At 33.6% G+C, this 22067-nt stretch overlaps 3 protein-coding genes and 2 pseudogenes across 4 annotated transcripts; 2 read left to right on the forward strand and 3 right to left on the reverse strand.

The window, feature by feature from the left end:
- Positions 1 to 613: 613 nt before the first annotated feature.
- LOC114731309 (protein PHLOEM PROTEIN 2-LIKE A10-like) lies at positions 614 to 21792 on the reverse strand. Of its 2 annotated transcripts, XM_028918447.1 has the most exons (2): positions 21786 to 21792; positions 614 to 2174 (listed from the first exon to the last, which is right to left on the reverse strand). In XM_028918447.1, exon 2 carries the CDS (start codon positions 2079 to 2081, stop codon positions 1032 to 1034), a length of 1050 nt encoding a protein of 349 aa, XP_028774280.1. In that variant the 5' UTR covers positions 2082 to 2174; positions 21786 to 21792; the 3' UTR covers positions 614 to 1031. The 2 variants fall into 2 exon arrangements, with proteins under 2 accessions (XP_028774280.1, XP_028774279.1); XM_028918446.1 differs by lacking the exon at positions 21786 to 21792 and having other exon boundaries at positions 614 to 2465.
- Positions 4528 to 22067, reverse strand: part of LOC114731308 (rust resistance kinase Lr10-like) — a 49897-nt pseudogene continuing 32357 nt past the window's right edge.
- LOC114731306 (rust resistance kinase Lr10-like) lies at positions 7810 to 10223 on the forward strand. Its single transcript, XM_028918444.1, has 3 exons — positions 7810 to 8570; positions 8829 to 8855; positions 8942 to 10223. Exons 1-3 carry the CDS (start codon positions 7844 to 7846, stop codon positions 10057 to 10059), a joined length of 1872 nt encoding a protein of 623 aa, XP_028774277.1. The 5' UTR covers positions 7810 to 7843; the 3' UTR covers positions 10060 to 10223.
- LOC114731314 (rust resistance kinase Lr10-like) lies at positions 15743 to 18197 on the reverse strand. Its single transcript, XM_028918451.1, has 3 exons — positions 18089 to 18197; positions 17385 to 17938; positions 15743 to 16704 (listed from the first exon to the last, which is right to left on the reverse strand). The coding sequence occupies exons 2-3, from the start codon at positions 17850 to 17852 to the stop codon at positions 15952 to 15954; spliced, it is 1221 nt and encodes a 406-aa protein (XP_028774284.1). The 5' UTR covers positions 17853 to 17938; positions 18089 to 18197; the 3' UTR covers positions 15743 to 15951.
- LOC114731312 (LEAF RUST 10 DISEASE-RESISTANCE LOCUS RECEPTOR-LIKE PROTEIN KINASE-like 2.4) lies at positions 20707 to 21587 on the forward strand (annotated as a pseudogene).

Consider the following 22067-nt stretch of genomic DNA (forward strand, 5'->3'; position numbering starts at 1 on the left):
AAGTTGAAAAGTGGCAGACAACATTTTATTTTGGGTTGTACTCCAAATAGTCAGTGCATCAGCTGTGCTATATGTGGTTGTTTTGGGACACAGCTTCAGTTTCTAGTCGCTAATTATCATGGAGGGACCCCCCCCCAAAAAAAAAAAAAAAGAAACAAAATTCCCATTCTTTTCAAGCCTTTTTCTTTCTGCTAGTTTGAGTAACCTTTGTATTCCGCGACCTGAATAGTAAATCAAACTAGATACAGAAATTTATATAAAATTCGTGACTATTAGCTATTACAATCAAGTTTTATTTGCGTTGATCTTTGCATTATTATTAAAGCTCATTTTCTTTCCTGAAGTGAAATGGCCATCCATGAAAGGAGGCTACCACTAAGCACCCAGAAGATTTCATGGATCACATATCAGCAGTCCACTTAGCTTCATCTTGACACTCGCTCTTAGTTGTTTATAAACGCAGTTCAAACCACGACCCGAAGATGTACCTGCTTTATAAGTAGAAATGACTTTATGAAATACAACGTCTGATCCTAAATATCAGAGTTGGTTTACTACAAATTAGTTTTTATATGTAGGACCGGAGCCAGTATATATTATATGAAATGATATATTTACAGCAAGATTACTCTTTAAGAATTTCTAGTCATTACAACTTCAAACAAGAAACACTTTTGAGTTATATATACAGAATAGTATATTTACAGCATGGTTACAATTCAAGAGTGTGTACTAGTCATTACACCATGAAACAAATATGACTGTATAATTAATAGATGACGATTTTTCTCTAATGAAGTTATAGAAAACGCAGGAGACCGGGCCCTTGAATGCCGAGGAAAGATTGTCGATACAATTGCACACGACTCTTGACATCTATCTTCATTGTTAATTCTTTCAGTGACATGGAATTGACCATCATTCTTTGATATACAAAGAAATCGCACTTGTTGCTGCATTTTCCCAGCATCATCTGAGTCCGAAATTCCATTCAAATCCACTTGATGAATGAAACATTTCTCATATATTACTTAAGCAGGAACCAAAGTCCAAGCGCCACCCATTAAGTGCAGGCACAAAGAGAGACATATTGTAATTATAACAGCGGATTTGGCTGCTACATATGTCACAATTTCTACTATTGTCTCATGCACAACATCTGCAAATCTTCTGATACAAGCGCAGAACTTCTCTAACACAAACTCCATGAAAGATCTAACCGTCTCAAATGACACCCTACCAGTCACATCAAGAATAAGCCTCCGATTGCTGGGAACAGCCAATGTAGAAGATACCTTGCCCATCCATCCACTCTCTTTTTCTTCATCTGAAACTTCTTTTAATTCAACAGATGTTGTTTCTTCATCTAAATTCTCATCTCTAGCTGGACTTGAACTTTCTTCAATAGGCAAATAATCAGTTGAACTTGAATTGGCATTTGGGTCCGAACTTGTTAGCACGTGGTGAGATGTTTTGACGAGTGTCTCTATGGCATTATTACAAACAGAAACCACCATGTCTCTCACTTTACTCTCATGCTTTGGATTAGTCAAGCCGGAGAAGAAATCATCATACGTGTTGATATGCATGGTCTTGTCAAGATAAACAGTAACTGCTGTACTTACAAATAGTTGGACGCAATTCCCAATTAGGTCCCTGCACTTTTCACTGCAAACCGCATCCACCCATCCTGGCAAAGGTTCAGATTCCAAATTGGAGGAGCTAAGATGTCTGACACTAATCGTATTGCTTAAACTTGAATCTGATTCTCCACTCGAATGCCCATTTGAATAGAAACCACGGACTAGGTTCCGAGCAAAGCTTCCAACAACTACAGAAACAAAGCCTGTCCCAGAGGGGGCAAACAGTTTATCCACTAACCGATCCACAAGACTTGAACTATGGCTGGTTTGATTATGATCAGTGTTATTCATAGAATGATAACTTCGCAAAACACCAAGAGTTAAGGCCTGCGTAACGCTGACCAAAGAATCTGAAAACTCACGTGACCGAGTGATTTTGGAAAGTTGCTTCCAGCTATTAGGCAATTGATCCGAATCAGAGCGCAGAAACTCTTTCATATCTCTCGAGACGACCCCTACAGCTTCTGCCGATTCGGAGACTGCTTCGGAGATGGATATCAATGCTCCCAAAAGCTTTAAAAGTCTCTTCCTCTTGCGAGCAATTGAAGGCAAGTGATAAATTTTGAAAGCACCGTACCCAGTGAAGCCAAAAGCAGCAAGTAGAAAGAGCCACTTTTTTCTTTTACGGGCATAATCAAAACCCTTTTCGATGAATTGCAATTCCATGACCAGGAATTCCAACGAAACGCACAGATTGATAACTCCACCTTTTCCTCACATAAGTCGATAAATTCGTTCGTTCATTTATTCATTCATTGAGATCACTTGCAAGAAATTGAAGCTTCAACGCTTTAATTGCTGAGCACCTCCTTCTTGCTGAGTTCCGATGAAACGGCGCGAAATCAGGCAGACAGTGAATGGGTTTAAGAATAGATACAATGAACAAAGAACGTGAGGCTGGGCGGCGGAACAAGAGGGAGAGGAGAGAGAGGGAGAGATGAATGGAGAAGGGAAGGGGGTCAAGACTCCAAGGGCGTTGCAGAAGAAAACAGAGACGTCTCGTGTTTGCAAATTGGAATGGGAAGGGCAATTGTGAGCCTTCTATTCTTTGGCGGAGGCCATCACCCCAACCGTCACCGTCATCGTTCCACGCCACCACTCCAAATCTGTTTACCCCACCACACCCTGCTACTCCCCCTTTTTTTTTTTAAAAATAAATATTATCTGCTCTCATATATTTTCAAATTTCAACATAAAAAATAAATTGTTAAAACGAAAAAAAAGATTAAATTAGACTTTCATAGGATATAATATAAATTACTTATTTTTTATCACCAAAACTTTAGAGTAGATAATATCTATAAAAATAAGTTACAGTTCCGTCATTTGAACTAAAATTGTTATGGCTTATTGTTTATAAAATACAGTAACTACACTATTTAAGGAATAGTTTATATAAATAAATTTGATTTTTTATTTTAGGCCACAATTAAATTTTGTAATTCAATGCACGGTACATAATATTATTAAAATAAAAGTGTTAATAAATTATTATTAAGCCATTATTTTACTGAAAATAAATATTAGGTTTTAATATATATTTTTTGAGAACATAATTTGATAATTAAAATAGATAATATACAATGTTTTTGTGAATAAAAAGTTTAGGTGAACTAGATCAAAGTTCACACGAGTGAAAATATGTTTTTGTATTAAAAAAAGCACTTATAAAAAGATTGACAAACTTTATTGACAATAAAATCTTCATCTCAAAAGTAACATTTCAATCTATGATTTTGTGAGTTATCGGCGAAATTCTTATTAACGAGAATATTTTTTATTGGCAGGGAGTGGATAATTTTTAGAAAAATTGTTATGAAGATTTAAAAAAGCAATATAATTACTCAAAAATTTTGATGACAACATAACAGTTTGTAATGAAAAGTTTTAAGATAGAAAATAATAATAATTTAATTATTATTGAAATTTACTTATAATTATTTTTTTTCTTAGAACTTAATTATAATTCTTCCTAATTGTTATATCTCTCAAAATGATAGTGCAAGGATCCAGTAGTTGATTCCCAAGCCCACAAACAAATAATTCAACTTAATGTATTTCGGGATCATGGGCCTAGTGGAAGCAAAAGGATCATGTGACCAAGCGTGGAGGGGAACAAGCCGCCATATGGAATTGGGCTTGCAAATCAATAGGAGGAAAAGACGTGGCCCATTTGTGTTATCTGCAAACAACGATGGATCCTTACAGTACCGAATAACTGAGACGGCAACATGTATAATCCAATCCATTATACGGAAAGCTTTCACATAACCAACGGGATTGACTGGGTGTTTGGATACTTTACGGAGACAAACTCCTCCAAATATTTACTTTTTATTTTGTAAAAGTACTTCTGAAATCATAGTTTTGATTTTACCCAAACATCCCCTGAGTCTAGCAAAAAAAATTAGGTCCTCACAACATGATAAATTAAGGTTTGAATATCCGCTGTGAGAAGTACCCACATTTAGTATCCAACAGTATCTCAAATAAGATTATCTCTAATAGAAGCATACCTATACTTTAGCGGGAGGGGGGGGGAAGCTTTCACATACTTGTATCAAAAAAAAAAAAGGAAAAAAAGAAAAAGCTTTCACATACTTTGGATCATTAAATATACGCGTCCCCTTTTCAAGGGCAAGCTTGTCTCTTCCGATAAATGTAGTCCAATGATCAAGGCAGTAGCTAAAACATTTTTATCAATTTCCTCAAAAACATAATTATCCAGAAAGTTGGAGAAATGATTCTTCCTGAATACATCATATAATGTAAGAAATGAAAGCCTAAAATGCACCCATTTCTCATTATGTGCAACCCTCGGTTCTCATTCGTATTTAAGTCTCTCGTAATAAAGTCAATATATCACCAGTACCCTGCGTATATTTTACAATTATATGGATCTCTCATCTTCTTTACTTAAAAATGAAGTTGTTTCTTTAGGATTATTCTTCACTGGAGGCGGTGAACAGAAATGATCATCAACATCATTTGTTGGCGAATCTTGCTCTTGCTCCTCTCCTTCAAGCATCTCTACATCTTTGCTCGTTGAAGGATGATTGCTTGACCTGAACCCCCATATTGAACTTGAAAGATCACTATCATCCCTTGCTGGTAAATCTTGCGGATAACCATAAGGCTTTTGAGGCAATTCTAAGTCTTGCTCATCTCTCTCAAGCATCTCCACAACCTTGGTCATTGAAGGACGATCACTAGGCTTGGTCTGAATGCACCACAGCCCAACGATCATCATTTTCCTTGCCACTTTCATTTCTTCCTCTGTTGCATCTGCCATGTCGATTTCATTTCCTTCGTTTAGTTGATCATATACCCAAAAGGGAAAGTAAAATTGACTGGATTCTTCAGTCAATGCACTCAAATTCTTCCTTCTACCAGCAATTTCCATCAATAGCTTCCCAAAACTATAGACATCAGCTTTGCAAGAGACTCCTCCTACATTTCTGTAGAATAGTTCAGGAGCCATGTATCCTATAGTTCCCCCACCTGTTGTAAGAGGCACAATGCTATTATTTGTAGGATAGAGTCCAGCAAGGCCAAAATCAGAGACTTTTGGGATGAAGTTGTCATCAAGAAGGATGTTGGGCGGCTTTATATCAAAATGCAGAATTTGCACATCACACCCTTTGTGAAGATATTCAATACCACGAGCTACTCCAAGAGAAATGGCATACAATTGATGAAGATTCAAGGATTGATCATAATGATTAGGTTTAGAGAGAATGTATTTGTCGAGAGATCCATTTTTCATGAATTCATATATAATAGCATGATTTGATTCTTCCACACAATAACCTATCAGTTGCACCACATTAACATGGTGGATTCTACCAACGGTAGCAACTTCGTTTATGAAATCTTGACCATTGGCTTTGGCATTATTCAACATCTTGACAGCCACGTCACGACCACTTCGAAGTTGTCCTTTGAAAACGGAGCCATAGCCTCCCTTCCCAAGTCTTACTTTAAACCCATTTGTCATCTTCTTGAGGTCATTGTAGGAGTACCTTATAGGGATGATGTTGTTCTCGCTTTGCAGAAAATCTTCAATGTTGTCAAACATTGATAAATGTCTTCATCGCCATTTATAGATCAACAGGCCAAGGAGAAATGGAGTTGCCAAAACAAATTTAGCTCCAATATAAGCTGTTAATGAAAATTTAAAAGAGAACATAGATAATTAGAACGTGTCCTTCGACTGAAACTCGTTTGCGCAGTCATTGCACTCTCTACTGCTCTTGTATTCGTAAAAATTAGATAATTAAGTTTGTTAAAGTCAAGAGATACCTAACACAGACAGAGCGAAGTATATCCTATAGTCTGCAAAACAAGATGAAAAAGTTGGTATTAGTTTCTCTTGCCAAAGGTTACTATGATTAAGGTGAGTTAGTGCCACATAGTAGGTTTGTCAAGTTTTATTAGTATGAATGAGTTCTTAGGACTAGCTATTCCTTCATAATAACCAATAAACAACTATATATATATATCGTATAAGAAGAATAAAATAAAAACGACAACCAGTCAATAAAGATCATAGTAATTAAATGCATGGCACATAAAAATAATCTGTGAAGGGGGAAAAGGTGATATAGACAAATTTTTGACAGTATATTCATAAAATTATTTATATATATATAAGCAGTAGAAATTTTTGAATCTTTTTTTTTTTCGTGACATTTGTTGATACAGTGCAACTTGCAAGCATGTATCATTCAGGCTTAAACAAAAGCGTTAGAAGTTATCATGAGATGCCTTACTCAGGATGCTCCGAAGGATCATTTCAAAAATGCTATTCTCTGTTGCAATCACACCAGATAAACAAATGTATTAGTAAGGATATGTGTTAGAATATTGTAAAATAACAAATTTAGTAACAATAAAATGATATCCAAGGAAAAAAAACCTATATTTCATATAACTACGCAAAAGTTAAACGTACTATGGTGGTGAACTATTGATTATGCATAGCTAGGGTGCGAAGGTGCGTATGCACAGTGCGTAGCGACCGATGAAACTAAAAGATCAAATATAAAAAAAAATATAAAAAGCTCCAGTTTTGTAGAGTATATATGTATTGACAAATGGAATTAAATTGATTAATGGACTTACCCGAGTGACTTTTGAGCCAAGAAAGTTCAAAGCCATAAAGAAGCATATTGTGGATGTCTGTGCAGGACCAAGACTGGTTGTTCTTCAGAGCAGGCCACGATGTCATATACATCATTTCTATACGGCAATTGTCATCTAACGCCACATACGCTACAATTCCCATCCCAACATAGGCATACAAATTCAATGAAGAAGAAGAAGAAGAAGCTACAGAGCCATTTGAAGTTTTGAAGCAAGGCGCTGTGTCCACAAAGCCAGGGGAATCCAGAGGGTGTTCACACCTTACGTATATCATCATCATAGTTGTGTACAATTCATACCATAGCAAATCTCCATTTTCACTGGGTCCATAAATGGTGGAGGTATATGGATCTGATTTGCTAAAGTTGTAGTCTGTCAAAGAATACTCAGGGAGGGAAGAGGAATCCAACTCCGCAATATTAGCATCCCTCAATCGGATTGTGTAGTTCTCATAATCAATGGACAAAACACTGTATCTCCCAGATTGCCAGTACATTACCAGTTGGTTTTGCTCGCAAGAAAGGTTGTACCTCTGATCACCACACTGCTCTAGAGAGTCTTTTAGTCGAAAAGGGCTCCTAATGTTGTGATTTGCACACAGACTAGAACAGGTCTGGTGTCCATCTGATGCGTTGCAAGTTCTGCATAATGCCATAATCAGAAACAGAGCTACCAGTAATTGTGTTGATGGGGAAAACATGTCCCTTATCATGAAGATCCCAAAATGAAGAGTAATTAGTAATCTCAACTCCTAAAAGACATATAAAAGTCCTTCCAAACATGTATTTCGTATAATCAAGAATTTGCCTAGAAAATCTTCCTTTTGACCGTTTGGCTGCATTGTAAAAAATTAACAAACATGTGTGTATTGACACCACATGTTTCTTATCATCGAGAGGTTTCTAGAAATTCTTTTGAAGTTGACACTTGACAGCTTGACAGGGCTACCAATACTTCACAAAAGTGAGAGTTTATTGACGTGAGAAGGTACATTATGCAAGGAGACGCTTGAAAGATATACTCTTTTGGAAAAATCTCTTGGTTTTGTATATGAGATGAGATTGGGAACTTGCTATCTCATCTTGCTACTTGGGGAAAGCCAGGACATGGAAACTTCACTTGTAAACTCCTTCTTCTCTGTATGCTTGTTGCTAACTCTTAGGTTTTCAGAGTCTGTAGGAAGCTGGAATAGCTGTCCAGAACCTGAAACAACATGCGGAAACCTTCCTGTTCGGTTTCCTTTCCGAGTAATAGGACGCCAACCAGCACAATGCGGCTATCCTGGGTTTGATTTACAATGTTCTTCTGCTAATCACGTTGTTCTTGAGCTTCCTAGATCAGTCCATTTCAATGTCAAACATATTGATTACAAATCTCAAACCATTCAACTATATGCTTCTGGTTGCCTTTCAAGGCATTTACGTAACCTCACTCTTCTTCCTTCCCCTTTCAAGTTCACCGACCGGAATCTTGATGACTTTACAATTTTCAATTGCTCGTCACCAAGAGATGGAGTACTTATTTCAACTTGCCTCAGCAGCTCTACTTACCAAGTATATGCCGTTTCATCCTATAGTCTGATTCGTGGACTTCCCTTGTTATTTTGCAGCAAAATATTTAACATTTCATTTGTTCCGCCTGAAATTTTTAATGTTGAGAACACTCTTCATTTGATGTGGTCTAATCCATTGTGCAAACATTGTGAATCAAATGGAGCAAGATGTGGATTCAACAATGGTAATAGAGGCAATGATACTACATGTTTCAAGGATCCTCACCGTGGTAATATGAAACTCTTGCATCAAAACTTGCTTTACTTTTTGAATATATCTATATGGCAAATCATTTAGATAAACCAAGCGTAGCATTTATCCGCGAATATAGGTACCAGTTCTAATACACATAGAAAATAACATGAACGTATATATTCATTTCTTGTCTCTTGCAAATACCAGTGTTCTTTAAGCGATAAGGCATGGCTTCTTTGAAATGCTTATATCAGTATGCTTATCTGACCAATCATGTTAATTTCTTTTGCAGGTTCATCAAACAAATTTGTAATTACAGGTTAACTTCCCAAATGAACTATGTATATTCTGCTGAAGGTAAATCATACTTTTTGAGACTAAATATCCGAGTTATCATATGTGCAGGATCAATCATGGGTTCACTTCTATTGGTGATTATTTTAGTTGCAATTCTTTATATCCGCAACTCTTACAAATCACGGAAAGAAAACCAAGCCATAATTGAGAAGTTTTTGAAAGATTATAGAGCTCTCAAGCCCACAAGATATTCTTATGCTGAAATCAAGAGGATTACCAATAAATTTGAAGTCAAGTTAGGGGAAGGACCTTACGGTAGTGTGTTCAAAGGAAACATTTCATCTGATTTCAAAGTTGCAGTGAAGATCCTCAATAATTCTAAAGGAAATGGGGAAGAGTTCATCACTGAAGTTGGAACAATAGGCAAAATCCATCATGTCAACATTATTCGCTTAATGGGCTTTTGTGCTAACGGCTTTAGAAGAGCGCTGGTTTATGAATACTTTCCATATGGTTCATTACAAAATTTCATAAATTCATCAGATAATAGGCAAAACTTTATTGGTTGGAAAAAGCTCCATGGTATAGCTTTAGGTATAGCCAAAGGAATTGAGTACCTTCATCAAGGGTGTAAGCAACGCATACTTCATTTTGACATCAAACCTGGTAATGTTTTATTGGATGATGACTTCACTCCAAAAATATGTGATTCCGGGTTGGTCAAGTTGTGCTTCAAAGATCGAAGTATAGTGTCAATGACTCATGTTAGAGGAACATTGGGTTACATAGCTCCAGAAGTTTTCTCACGAAATTTTGGAAATGTGTCTCATAAAGTAGATGTTTATAGTTTTGGGATGTTGCTGCTTGAATTAACAGGGGGAAGAAGGATCACCCATGACACAAAAGAAAATGCTCCCCACATTTACTATCCCGAATGGATTTATAATATTTTAGAAGAAAGGGAGGATGTAAGGATTCATATTGAGGAAGAAGGTGATGCTAAAATTGCAGAAAAGTTGGGAATAGTGGGATTGTGGTGCACTCAGTGGCATCCTGTGGATCGACCATCAATGCAAGTAGTGGTTCAAATGTTAGAAAGAGAAGGAGATAAATTACCAATACCTCCGAATCCTTTTAATATGGAAGGCATGTCAACAAGAAAAAGGGCCAGCGTGCCCACAAGAAGTCAGATGCAAGGATTAGAAATAATCCAAGAAGTAGATTGAGGACAGTCAATAATGATAAAATATTAACTGGTTTGGTACATTTGGAGGTTAGCCTTTTGTTGTGTGTTGTTCTGTCATTGTTTGCGTATATGTTTGAGCCTACATGTTCTGTCAATGTTTATTCTCTTCACGAGTAATCTATGCCGTAATATTGGTATGATCAACTAAGGGGGAAAATATATCATTCATTCTTAATCAGCATGTTTTTCATCTATGAATACCAGATAAAGCTTTCATGCAGGTTTGCTGCAAAAGGTTTCTATAATGCACTTGAAGTATCAACATAAACATCAGTTCTCAATCAAATTTTCCTCCTTTAATTTGCATATTTTCGGATCACGTAGGGATAAAGAAGTAGCAACATATATAGAGAACAATATAAGGAGGATACAATTCCCGTTGACATTCCATACATATATGAATACATACACACACCTGCTTGTTTTTAGTACCTGAAGTATGTGTTTGATAAAAATTAAGGACACAAACTAGAAACGTTTGGGTATCAGACTTAGGTTCAAAATATATTAGCTCTGTAGCAGAGCATAGGAAATTAAATTGATATTTTCTCCGATCCTAAATATAAAAGTTAGTTTACAAATTTGGAGATATTAAAAAAATTAATAAAGTTGGTTATTTGTCACAAATATATATTAGTCTCCCTAAACTACCGTTTTCAATGTGTATTGGATGATTGGAATTATTCCTTAGTGAGAGCCTTTATAATCAATAGAGATATTTTGGAAAAAGATAAGAGACTAAGTGAATTGAATTCTTATATGTGGGATCAAATTCAACTCTCAATTAGCTCTTATATTAAGGACTAAAATTTTTTTCATTTACGGGGAAAAGGAAGAAAACGTTTAGGTGAGTTAGATTTTGAGAATGGTGAGTCTGAGGCAAATCAAAAGACTCAGGATGTGTTTTTACAAAAATATATAAATTGTTCATCAATATTGAAGAGCCAAATAAAACTGAATGAAGAATAATTGAAGCTTCCGAGAAAGTTTCCAAGACAATGAGATTAGATACGAATTTCGAAGATGCGGTTGCTACGGCTTACACGTGGTCAACCAAAGGAACATCCTTATCTTCCTTCCATGGTTCCGCCGATATCAATTATTTTTAACTTGGTCATCACTATTTACAGCTATGACTAAAGCCAAAGGCTAAGCGTGTATGGATGGAAAATTAAGTCATCAAGAAACCCTCAGTAGGCCTTGATTTCTTCATCGGACCAATAGAGGCTTAGTCTAGCTATGACCAGAGGCATATTACAAATGAAAAAAGTTTACTTCAGACTTTGATGAGTTTCCAGGAAACTGAGACACACTCAGAAAAATTCAATAACGTGCCTGCAAGGGTGGAAATTTGTGAGTATGAAAGCAGACCCCTCGCCCAACCACTTATCTCGCATTAAATATTTTAGACTTTGACATGTCTTTTCCACAAAAATGTATTTATGAATGAAAAGCTTGTCTATCCAACTTGAATAATTTTCAACCCATTTTTATGGCGCAAATTCTATAAATGACTTATCAGAATCAATATTCAGGAAACTGAGACACACTCAGAAATTCAATAACGTGCCTGCAAGGGTGGAAGTTTGTGAGTATGAAAGCAGACCCCTCACCCAACCACTTGTCTAGCATTAAATATTTTAGACTTTGACATGTCTTTCCCACAAAAATGTATTTATGAATGAAAAGCTTGTCTATCCAACTTGAATAATTTTCAACCCATTTTTATGGCGCGAATTCTATAAATGACTCATCAGAATCAATATTGCTTTTTCAATAAATAAGTAAATGAAGAAGTCATGTAGTTGTACATATTTAATTAGTTCGTGATTTGAACACTAAGCACTCATAAAAATGTTTTATTCTTATCAATGATTTCTTTTCTCAAACGGAAAATCAAGCCCTGAAACTCTACTGCAGAATTGAAGCTACCACATCAATTTGACTGTATTAGTTTAGGGCGGAAAAAAGGTGTCATAATTGAAGCTACCAATCTCAAAGTAGAATGATTCGATTCCAAATTTATATTTGAACTACATATTCAATGGTCCAAATAAATAATAAGTTTTTCTGGTAAAAAAAATAAGTAATAAGTTTGAATATAATTTTTGGAGAATAAAATTTCATAATTGAAATAGATACAGGCACGTTTAGAATTGGTCTTGATATGTCCAAGCACGTCCTCGCAGTTTTTAATATAAGATTTATTTAACTAATTTAATTAGATTAAGAAAGGTAGTTAGGTAAGTTAATTATAAAAAATATTGCATGTTTTTCTTAAAATGTCATAATCATCTTTCTTAATATCCTCTCTCCTTCTTTTGCTTGATTATATTATGGTTGAGAGGTTATCAATAGGATAATTTTAAAAAAATATATAAATATGAAAAATAGATCTTATTAGAGCCAAGCTCAACTCAATAATTAGTTCATACATCAAATATCATAAGAGTATAAAATTTTTTTATAAACAAAAGTTTAGACAAGTAGGATTTCGACGTTTCAATAATGTCAAGGCATGTTTTTGGGCTTATAAAGCACTTATAGAAATTTTTATAGATTATTTATCAACCAAGTCTGATTCTTACATGAAAATGCATCCATGACTTTGTGAGTTACCACCTCCTATCTTTTGTACTCTTCCATTACTTAATCTACAACTTAATTAGAGAGTTGATATTGATTCTATACATAAGATATATTTAATATACTTATCAATTCTTTCTTAAATTAACCTTATTAATATTTTTCTAATAATTATTAAGTAGGAGAGGAAGGAAGGAAATTAAGAAAGATGCTTAAGTTGTTTTAAAAAAAATCACACCAACTAATTTAACTAGTATCCTTAATTTACTCAAATTAATTAATTAGATTCATATATTAAGGACAGGATAAGTATAAGATTTAATTTGTAGTTCAATAATGATCGAATGTAATATTAAATCAAATATAAAGAACTTTGATCAAGTTTTTTGTATTTGATATGTCAATTTCTTCTATCATACATGGTCATGTATTCTTTTTTGTTTCATGTGAATTCATAATTAAAATTTCTTAAATGCTAATATTTTAAAAATAAGACAGATAGTCATATATGATTGAAAAATTTGATATAATAAATATGATAAACTTACATAAGTGTTGTTCTAAACTAAATTCTTATTAGCAAGAAGAGTTTTTGTTGCCTGGCTAGACAGTATATGATTTTCACGTCTTTAAAGAAAAGGACCTAGTGATTCGGACCTTTGGTTCATTCCCACTCAATCTATTTAGGTATAATGGGCTTGGGGGAAGTAAAAGCAATGCAAACCATGACAAAACTATTCAATACAAGTCATCTGCTATGAAGCGGGAAACAAGCCGCCACATGGGAATTGGGCTTGCCAAACAATAAGAGCAAGAAACGTGACCTATTTGTTTGATCAACTATACAAATTTTCTAATAAAAGGATACCTATACATAATTAAAAAAAAAATCATTTACCCATGCTACATAATTTTGTGTTATATTAGGCCACTTATATCTTACTTTTTCAATATAAAAAATTACAAAAAAATCATAAAAATTATAAAATCGTAAATTAGGACTCACTATAAGATTTGTATAGGTTTTTATACTTTGACAAAATACTTTGTAATTTTTCAATCTTCATAATTTTTTTTTGCAATTTTCCCTTTTTAATATACAGAATCTATTAGCCAACTGTCTCAAAAAAGACAGTAATTGCGCATACAAAAATAGAGGACACTTTCACCAATCCCTTTAATAGATATATGCAGCATTTCATGACTTCATCGTATGGTAATTAAACACATGTTCAGATAGAAAAATCCTCAAGAAAGGGCTTCACTCATTGCTCAACAAGTATAATATTTTCATCAAGATAAGTATGGATTGTGAATGGTCATTTTTTACTTCCAACGTTATTTTGGTCATCCACCATTCCACGCCAAAAATATTATTCCACTCATTCAAAAATATAAGACTCATTTTGTAGTGTACTACAAAATAAGTCTTACATTTAGGACAGGAAGAGTAGTATATAATCAATGCAAATTATCTCTCAAACTAATGTTGCCATAATCAAATTGAATAACAAACGAGTTATATATATAAATATAAATATTGCCTTCGCTAGTTAGTATAAGCCTCAATTGACTAACTTGAAAAAATTAAGAAAATGACTGAATAACTTAATTGTAGTAGTTACATAATCTTTATGAAATACTTATGTGTATTAAGAAAATGACTGAAAATTGAGAAAAATTAATTTTGAAAAACACGATAAATATAAATATTTTAAAGTAATTTAGTAACTTTTTTGATATTCTCAAATTAGTTAATTGAATCTTATATTAAGAACTAAAGTAGTGTGTTTGTGTGTGTATATGATTCAGAACAATTAAAAGCCGGCTAAAAGTGAATTTGTGACAAATTAGTCAAAATTATTTTTTATTTTTTATTTTTAATTACACAAGTTATGTTACTTTTTGGCTTTTATTTGTCTTTGGGTTAGTTTTTTTAAGTGTATATTTGATGATGATTCATTGGTGGTTTTAGTTTATCATGAAGGCATGTGCCGATTTTTTTTTTTTTGGACTCAAGGCATGTGCCGATTTGATCGGATAATTAACTGGTTATATATGATGATTTTTATGGTGATTTCTAATTGACAATAAATATTATTATTTTCATGTTGACATGATTGACCATAAATTTGTCATGTATAGTAAGAATATTAATAAATAATATTCATCTGGTTCTTAATATAGAACCCAATTCTTGAATTAGTTTTGGTCCTAAATGTAAAACCTATTTCTCATATTTATTAATTTTCTCTAAATTACCCCTATGGATACTCCCTCAATCATAATCAAGTAGAAAAAGGTGAGGGAGTATTAATAAAGATAATTATGGTGCTTTAGGAAAAATGTGTTACTTTTCTTATAATTAATTAACTTACCTAACTTCCTTAATCTAATCAAATTAGTTAAATAGGTGTTATATTAAGGACTGGAGTAGTATCTAAGATATCTTTGTTTTTATACATATTCTTGAAATTATATCAGTTTAATTAAAACTTTATCTTTCAACTATTAAATCTTGAACTGTCCGATTGTGAAAACATTGTCTCATCAGATGGACAAAAGTACAATGTTATTAGCAACCGTCGAAGGGACAAAAAGTCCCATTACATCAAAATTCTTCAGAGAAAATTCTGAACATATAATAAGATGTTAGTCTTGGCATGATGCTGCTACACGTACTAGCCATTTAGGAGGTTTGCAGGGGCAAAGATCACGAGAGGAGAAAGCTAGACAAGAGGTTAGAATTCATATTGACGCGAAGAGAAGATTCTAAAATTGCCAAATAAAAATAAAGAACTAGGAAAAGTATTACTTAAGTGCATCCAAAGTTATGCTATATATAGTTCAACTATCATTCTGTATCAATGGAAGCTTGTGGTTCATATCCTTTTGCTTCTTTATAAAAAGTGCATGTGTTATCTGCCAGGAAAGACGGATCCTGACACTACCAAATAACTGAGAGGGCAAAATACATACCATTATATGAAAAGCTTTCACATACTTTGGATCATTAAATATGTGTCCCCTATTCGAGCATGCCTCTTCTGATAAATGTAGTCCTAGGACCAAGGCAGTAGGTAAAACATTTTTATCAATTTCCTCAAAAACATAGCTATCCAGAAAGACATAATGCTTCTTCCTTACTGTATCACATGATATGAGAAATGGAAGCCCAACATGCATCCATTTCTCAGGTCGATACAACCCCCACTTCTTATTCATATTTAAGAGTATCTCGTAATAAAAATATATATATCAAGGTCATTAGTACTCATGTACAATACTATATTGATCTCTCATCATCTTTAGCTAAAAATGAGGTTGTCTCTTTAGGATTATTCACTGAAGGATCAGAGGATTTAGGCGTTGAACGTAAATGAGCACTAACATCAATTGTTGGTGAATCTTGTGCATATAGAAAAGACTGCTGAGGCAATACTGACTCTTGCTCCTCTGCTTCAAGAGCCTTTTCCATCGAAGGATGATTGCTTGATGAGTTGGATCGCCGTATTGAATTTGCATTGTCATCCCTTGCTGGTAACTCTTCTGGATATAGATAAGGCTTTTGAGGCAATTCTAAATCGTGCTCATCTCCTTCAAGCATCTCCACAACTCTGTTCATTGAAGGACGATCACTAGGCTTGGTTTGAATGCACCACAACCCAACGATCAGCATTTTCCTTGCCACTTTCATTTCTTCCTCTGTTGCATCTGCTATGCTAATTTCATTCCCTTCATTTAACTGATCATAAGCCCAAAAAGGAAAATAAAATTGACTCGATTCCTCAGCCAACACATTCAGATTCTTCCTTCTACCAGCCATCTCCATTAATAACATCCCAAAGCTATACACATCAGCGTTATAGGAGACCCCACGTACATTTTTGTAGAAGAGCTCAGGAGCCATGTATCCTATAGTTCCCCTTGCCGCTGTAAGAGACACAATGCTATCATTTGTTGGGTAAAGTTTAGCAAGGCCAAAATCAGAAACCTTTGGGATGAAATTGTCATCAAGAAGAATGTTGTGCGGCTTTGGGTCCGTTTGGATGAGCGATTGAAAAAGCAGTTTATTGAAAAAGTAGCTTATGGAGAAGTGAAGTTGAGTAAAAGCTAAATTGAATAAGCTGAATTGTGTTTGGATTAGAGTTTAGAAAAGCAGCTTATTTGCAAAAGTGAGATTGATAAAAGATTGTTTGGATAATGATTGAGCAAAAATAAGTTTGGTTGTAAAATGAACAAAATAGATATGAGTTTTAGTAAATAATAAAACATGATTAAAAAAATAATTTCACATAATATAATGAAATTAAAATAATTTAATATGAAGAAGTCATAAAAAATATTTTAAATATAAAATAAAACATGAAAAAATAAAAATATATTTTTAGGAGTATATTTAAAAATAAAAGTATATTTCTAACTTATTTATTACTTTCAATTAATTTTAACTAATTTTTTATTATCGACAAATTAGTTATTTGAGGCTTATAATAAAAACCAAAGGAGATAATAAATTTCTTAACTTTCTCTCTCTCCATATTTTAAAAGCTACAAGTCATAAGCTATTAATTTTAGCTTATAGCTTATTATAGCTTTTAAGACAAAAGCCCGATTGCAAAAAAGCCCAATCAAACAGACCTATTATGTCGATCGGGCTTATAGAGCTTATAAGCTACTTATAAGCTCAAAATAAGTGATGCCAAACAGGCACTTTATATCAAAATGTAGAATTTGCATATCACACCCCTTGTGAAGATATTCAATACCAGGAGCTACTCCTAGAGAAATGGCATACAATTGATGAAGATTCAAGGATTTCTCATTGTCATTAGGTTTAGAAAGAATGTATTTGTCAAGAGACCCATTTTGCATGAACTCGTATACAAGAGCACGCTTTGATCCCTCCACACAGTAACCGACAAGTTGCACCACATTAACATGGTGGATTCTACCAAGTGTAGCAACTTCGTTGATGAACTCCTGACCATTGGCTTTAGCCTTATCCAACATTTTGACAGCCACATCACGACCACTTCGAAGTTGTCCTTTGAACACAGAGCCATAGCCTCCTTTTCCAAGTCTTACTTTAAACCCTTTTGTCATCTTCTTGATTTTTCTATAGGAGTACCTTATGGGGATGATGTTGTTGTCGCTTTGCAGAAAATCTTCAATGCTTTCATACATAGATAAATGCCTTTGTCGCCATTTATAGATCAGAAGGGCAAGGAAAAATGGAGCCCCCAACACAAATTTGGCCCCCGTATAAAGAGCTGGCAATGAAAATTTAAAATAGAAGATAAATAATTAGAATGTGCCCTTTAACTGCAACTAGTATTGAATTTCTATTGTTTGGTCACCCATTGAACTGTCTACTCTTGTACTCTTAAAATTTGGATTAGTTTGTTTAAGTCAAGGGATACCTAACACTGATAGAGTGTGCGTCCACAACCATTTGTCTGCAAAACACAGGAGACAAAAATTGATATCAGTTTCTCTTATGAGAAAGTACTGTGGTAGATGTGAAAATACTTAGTGCCACATTGAATAGGATGTCGTTATATCAGTATGGTGGTAGGTTTTTGGCACTAGCTATTACTTCACAACCTATATATGCACAATTACTTATACATCGTATCAGAAAAATAAAATAAATGTACAATCTCATCATATTAAGATTATAGTAATTGAATGAATAGCTAGTAAAAAAGCATTTGTAAACGGGAAAAAGACTGCAGGACAAATTTTTGACAGCAAGTTCATAAAAATTTATATACAAGCAGTAGAAATGAAGCTCCCGAGACAAATAGCTGTTGATGAAAATTCAAGAGAGATCATAGGTAATTAATAAGAACGTGCCTTTTAACGGAAACCAGTATACGTTGGAATTTCTATTGTTTGGCCAATCATTGCACTGTCTACTCTTGTACTCTTAAAAATTAGATAAGTTTGTTAAAGTCAAGGGATACCTAACATTATCAGATAGTAGATGTATGACCAAATGTCTGCAAAACAGAGAAAACAAAAAGTGATATAGGTTGCTCTTGCGAGAAAGTACCATGATTATTGTGAAAATAGCTTGTGCATTGGCATAATATTAACCTATTAGGAGAAGGGCTTATGTATAAATTTCGCCCCGAAAGTTTTTAAAACTAATATTGACTATTAAAGTATTAATATTTACCATTAACATTTTTAATGATAAGAAACAATATTGCTTCATTTTAATACTTATAGGGAAACTTTGAACGCGAAAAACTTATGGGACAATATTATTCCTGAATGAAAACTTTCAAAACACATTTATACCTTAACCCTAAGGAGGAAGTACAAACTACATTTATAATGTATAACTGCAAAATAAGCAATATTACTTTATTATTTATAGATATATTTGTTGAATAATTTTGTTAAATCTTAATTATTGGAGGTAATTATTTGTCTCATCCTAACCACACGATACCTCAAAGCCACATTAAATTCCGATTAATCTAGTTGAGCTGAGAAGGACCAGAACAAACACCTCTAACGGAGCTTCACACTCATTGCCACTTGGAATAATGAAGCAAAATAGTGAGAGTCAATCTTAAGCGGGAGGTACAATCTTTTCCCAAGAACTTTTCATACGTTCTAGATATAATATTTATTTTGCAGTGCAAATTATATTCAGAACCGGAGGCATTTTATAAGAAATGTATAACTTCAGAATATATTATCTAAATATTTTTTTTCACTTACTTGTTCATTTAAAGTGAATACAATTAATTAGGTTAATATCATTTTTAGTTCCTTAGATATGATCTCGTTTTGATTTTAGCCTCTAAAATTTAAAATCAATAGTTTTTATTCCCGAAATTTGACTTTATTTTAATCTATCTAAAGATTTTTTGTCTTTGAAACAATGTTTTTGATTTTTGAAATAAGGTTTCAGGGACCAAAATCACTCGTTTTAAATTTCAAGGACAAAAAACAAAATAAGACCAAATTTCATGAGCTAAAGATGATATTAACCCCAATTAATTCAACAAAAATATCTGAATTTTCTCTGTCCAAGATTTAGAAATAATATTAGTTTAAATGGGCAGCATTCCTTCATATATATTAAGATAGAAACTCAACTGCCTGAAATCTCCTAAAACTACAAGGCCAAATCGGATATAGCCTCGTAAATTTTAGGTTATGTGCACATAGCATCTCTCATTTTTAAACTGCAGTGATGAATCCTCTTAAATTTCTACATTTATATTAAAACAAAAAACATTTCTATTGTTAATTGGTGTCCCTTCAGTGAAAGAATATAATATAAGTAGGGGTTTATCTATATGTGGCCTAAAATTAAGTGGCATATGATTAATAAGATATTATGCTTTATAATTATGAGTAGAATAGTATAATAATTGATGATATTTGTATGAACTTAAAGGGTTAATATTATTCTTAGTTCTTCAAATTTGACCTTATTTTTGTTTTAGTTTTTGAAATTTGAAACCAATGATTTTATTTCCTAAAACATTGTTCCAAGAACCAAAAATCTTTAAGCAAATCAAAATGAAATCAAATTTCAAGTATCAAAACCACTTATTTTAAATTAGAAACCAAAACCTTAATGATGTTAAATTTTAACATCTTATTAACTCAAAAAGTTATTTGTTGATTAGTTTAGTGTTTATTAGAGATTTAGGAAAAATAAAATAAAAATACACTAGGGTTCAGTAAAGGTTATAATAATTAAATGAATAGCTCATAAAAAATTTATGAAGGGGGAAAAGGTTGGTGTAGGACAAATTTTTTGAAGTAAAATCATAAAAATTTTATATATAAGCAGTGGAAATTAATTTATGACTCTTTCTTTCTGAGATTCTTTGAAACAGTGCAACCAGCAAGCACATGCCATGCAGGCTACCAAAAAGTTAGAAGTTATCATGAGATGTCTTGCCCCGGCTAAGCTGAAGGATCTTTTGAAGAATGGTATTTCTTTCTGCTGCTACATTAGACAAACAAATGTATTAGTAGGGATGTGTGTTAGAATATGTGTGGAAGGATCAAAACATGCTCTTATGTATAAGTTCATGCAAAATGGATCTCTCGACAAATACATTTTCTCTAAACATGACAATGAGCAATCCTTGGATTTTCATCAGTTGTATGCCATTTCTGTTGGAGTAGCTCATGGTGTTGAATATCTTCACAAAGGTTGCAACATGCAAATTCTGCATTTTGATATAAAGCCACACAACATCCTTCTTGATGACAACTTCATCCCTAAGGTTTCTGATTTTGGCCTTGCTAAACTCTATCCTACTAGTGATAGCATTGTGTCACTCACAGCTATAAGAGGAATAATAGGATACATGGCCCCTGAACTTTTCTATAGAAACTTGGGTGGAGTCTCTAACAAAGCCAATGTGTATGGTTTTGGGAAGTTATCAATGGACATTGCTGGTAGAAGAAAGGATCTAAATGTGTCTGCTGCACAGTCAAGTCATTTTTACTTCCCCTTCTAGGTTTATGATCAATTAAATGAAGGAAATGAGATTAACATGGAAAACGCAATAGAAGAAGAAATGAAGTTGGCAAGGAAAATGATGATTGTGGGACTCTGGTGCATCCAAACTAAGCCAAATGATCGTCCTTCAATTAACAAAGTTGCAGAGATGCTTGAGGGGGAGGAGAATGACTTAGAAATGCCTCAAAAGCCTTATTTTTATCCACAAGATATACCCAATGTTGATGTTAGTAACCATTCAAGTTCGATAGTGTCATCCTCTGATCAATAAGTAAGTAATTATAGAGAAACTTCATTTTCAGCTCAAGAAGATGGAAGATCATCATAGCATTGTTTATAGTTCTCCAAACATTTCTGCAAGGTTCTTAATTGTGAATCAGAATATTTCCTTTTGTTAAATCAGTACAATTTTACTCTTTTGGCCAAACAAGTCAGCATGGTTTGTTTCTGTGTTAGGCCTTCGAGTTGAGTTTCCTTTTCCATTAGATAGTGTAGAATGAATTAAGATCTTAGTAACATGGATCATTAATGACTCATGGTAGAAGCTTTCTATATAATTATTTTGTTGTTCTCGGTTGTTTGGCATTGGCAGGATTTATGTCTCTTTAGATAACACTTGCTGTTTTTATATGAAGCAAAAATGATCAAAAAATATTGCCAGTGGGTCAAATTCTCTTGTAAAGCATTCCTAAATGAATTATACAAAATTGTTTGGAAGCATCCATTCTATATTAAATAGATTTAAACTAATAATAAATACTCATATAATTATCCTAACATGCACTTCAAGTCTATTCTACTTAGTTTTGCAAATAAAATGTCGCTAAGAGTCTCTCCCAAGTATCAATGCTGAACTACACCTTGTCATGAAACTATATACAGCCTATAGATACATT

The sequence above is a fragment of the Neltuma alba genome, unplaced genomic scaffold, assembly GCF_004799145.2.
Source record: "Neltuma alba isolate B1F8T4 unplaced genomic scaffold, ASM479914v2 tig00012821_pilon, whole genome shotgun sequence".
Lineage (NCBI taxonomy): Eukaryota > Viridiplantae > Streptophyta > Magnoliopsida > Fabales > Fabaceae > Neltuma > Neltuma alba.